The sequence below is a fragment of the Plectropomus leopardus genome, unplaced genomic scaffold, assembly GCF_008729295.1.
Source record: "Plectropomus leopardus isolate mb unplaced genomic scaffold, YSFRI_Pleo_2.0 unplaced_scaffold1352, whole genome shotgun sequence".
In the NCBI taxonomy this organism is placed as follows: Eukaryota; Metazoa; Chordata; class Actinopteri; order Perciformes; family Serranidae; genus Plectropomus; species Plectropomus leopardus.
Genome location: NW_024614414.1, coordinates 1 through 1,742, shown reverse-complemented (window position 1 = coordinate 1,742; position 1,742 = coordinate 1). Strand labels below are relative to the sequence as shown.

The following is a 1,742-nucleotide window of genomic DNA, read 5'->3' as shown; positions in this document are numbered from 1 at the left end:
TGTTTGTTGTGTTGTTTGTTGTCTCGTGTCACCTGAGTTCTTCGAGGACAGAGCGTCCGTCGTGACGGTGGCTTCGCCGTGCGCTCGGTGTTTGCTGACATTCAGAGTTCCCTGATAAACAGAACACAAAGACACAAATAAAGGCCGTCCCACGGTCCTGGAAAACCTGGAAAAACCTGGACTGTTCAGAGACGACGCGTGAGACATTCCTCCTTTCTTCCGCTGCCTCCGTGACCCATCACCTCCGAAAGTACTTTCTGACAGAGGTGTGAGACGAGACGGCGGCGGGAGGCCTTGTCGTGTACCTGGATGTATCGTCCAGACTTGATCCCGGCCTCCAGCACGTCGGCGGGAAGATGTTCGCTGTACTCCCGCTCCGTCCCCTCGCTCTCCTTCTCCTGCAGAGCCTGAGAGACGGAGCCGTACAGCTCGTGCGCCGCCTGCAGCTCCGGCCAGAAGTTCTGCAGATAATCCTTCAAATAAAGAGACACACACGGAGCGCAGAGGTCAGAGGTCAACAGCTGCTGTGAGGGGTGAAGCTCTTCACCGTCAGGTACGAACTCTGAAGCTTCACAGTAAATCGACAATTGTATGCTGCAGCTTTTTTTCTTCTTTTTTGTAATTGTTGTATTAATTTTTGTAGCTTTTTTGGGTAATTTTTTAAAATTTAGTTGTGTAGTTTTTTTGGGTAATTCTCTTATTTATTTTTGCAGAGTTTTGTGATTTTATTTAATTTTGCAGTTTTCTGTAATTCTCTAATTTTGCAGCTTTTTTGTAATTTTATTTTTGCAGGGTATTTTGTAATTCTCTTAATTATTTCATTTATTTTTGCAGCTTTTTTTGTAATTCATTTATGTATTTTGCAGTTTAAAGCCGGTGTGATGTCGATGTGTTTCCCGTTATCTAAACCCACACGTTTTTTAATGGTTTGATACTTGAAGTACTTATAACTTCATGGTTTTACTACAAGTGTGTTTTAATTATTTAAGTACGTATTTTGACTTGAAGCACTTACATATTTCTATTCAAAATTATTCAGATTTTATTTATATCGTTTATTTTCGTATTTTTGTTATTCCCCACTTCTACTCCCCCCCTCCTGTTTTTATGAAACACTGATTTTGCACATTTTATGTTATATGCTATATTTTGTATTAAGGTGAAAAAATAAATAAAATCACTTAGATTTTTAAAGAAAAAAAGAAGTCAAATATTAAAGGCATACTATATAGTTGACCAGAAAAAGTAAAGCCTGATGCATTCTCCCGTGTTTTTGAAGGAAATGAAACAAATTTGCTCAGATTTTAGAGAGTGAATGAATGAATGAATAAATACATTTGAAAAAGCTAATTTGCTCAGGTTTGACAGGGTTAACCTCACAGCTGCTTCACATCCAACAACTAACTGTCTCATTGTCCACAGACTGCTGGACGTCCCTGCAGCTGCGCAGGGGACGAGTCTCCTCATGATGTGAACGGTGACGTGCAGGCGTGGACATGATGCACCTGGACGGAGACGACCGTGCAGGCGTGGACATGATGCACCTGGACGGAGACGACCGTGCAGGTGAGTGACGTACCTGCACGGAGATGACGTAGACTCCAGAGTTAAGGCTGCTGTACTGAGCGATGGCGTCCTCGTCCTCTGTGATCATCACCACGTCCATCACAGCTGCCAGGTGGTGATAGTACCACACTGCTGCAGAGTACACACACCTCCACACACACACACACACACACACA

General features: G+C 42.9%; 1 protein-coding gene across 1 annotated transcript; it reads right to left on the bottom strand.

Moving 5' to 3' along the window:
* Window positions 1-32: 32 nt before the first annotated feature.
* LOC121963986 (DIS3-like exonuclease 1) lies at window positions 33-1,713 on the bottom strand (the record flags this gene model as incomplete). Its single annotated transcript, XM_042514220.1, has 3 exons — window positions 1,580-1,713; window positions 306-473; window positions 33-111 (listed from the first exon to the last, which is right to left on the bottom strand). Coding segments are annotated over exons 1-3 (334 nt in total), but the record flags the coding sequence as incomplete, so codon positions are not given.
* Between the last annotated feature and the right edge of the window lie 29 nt (window positions 1,714-1,742).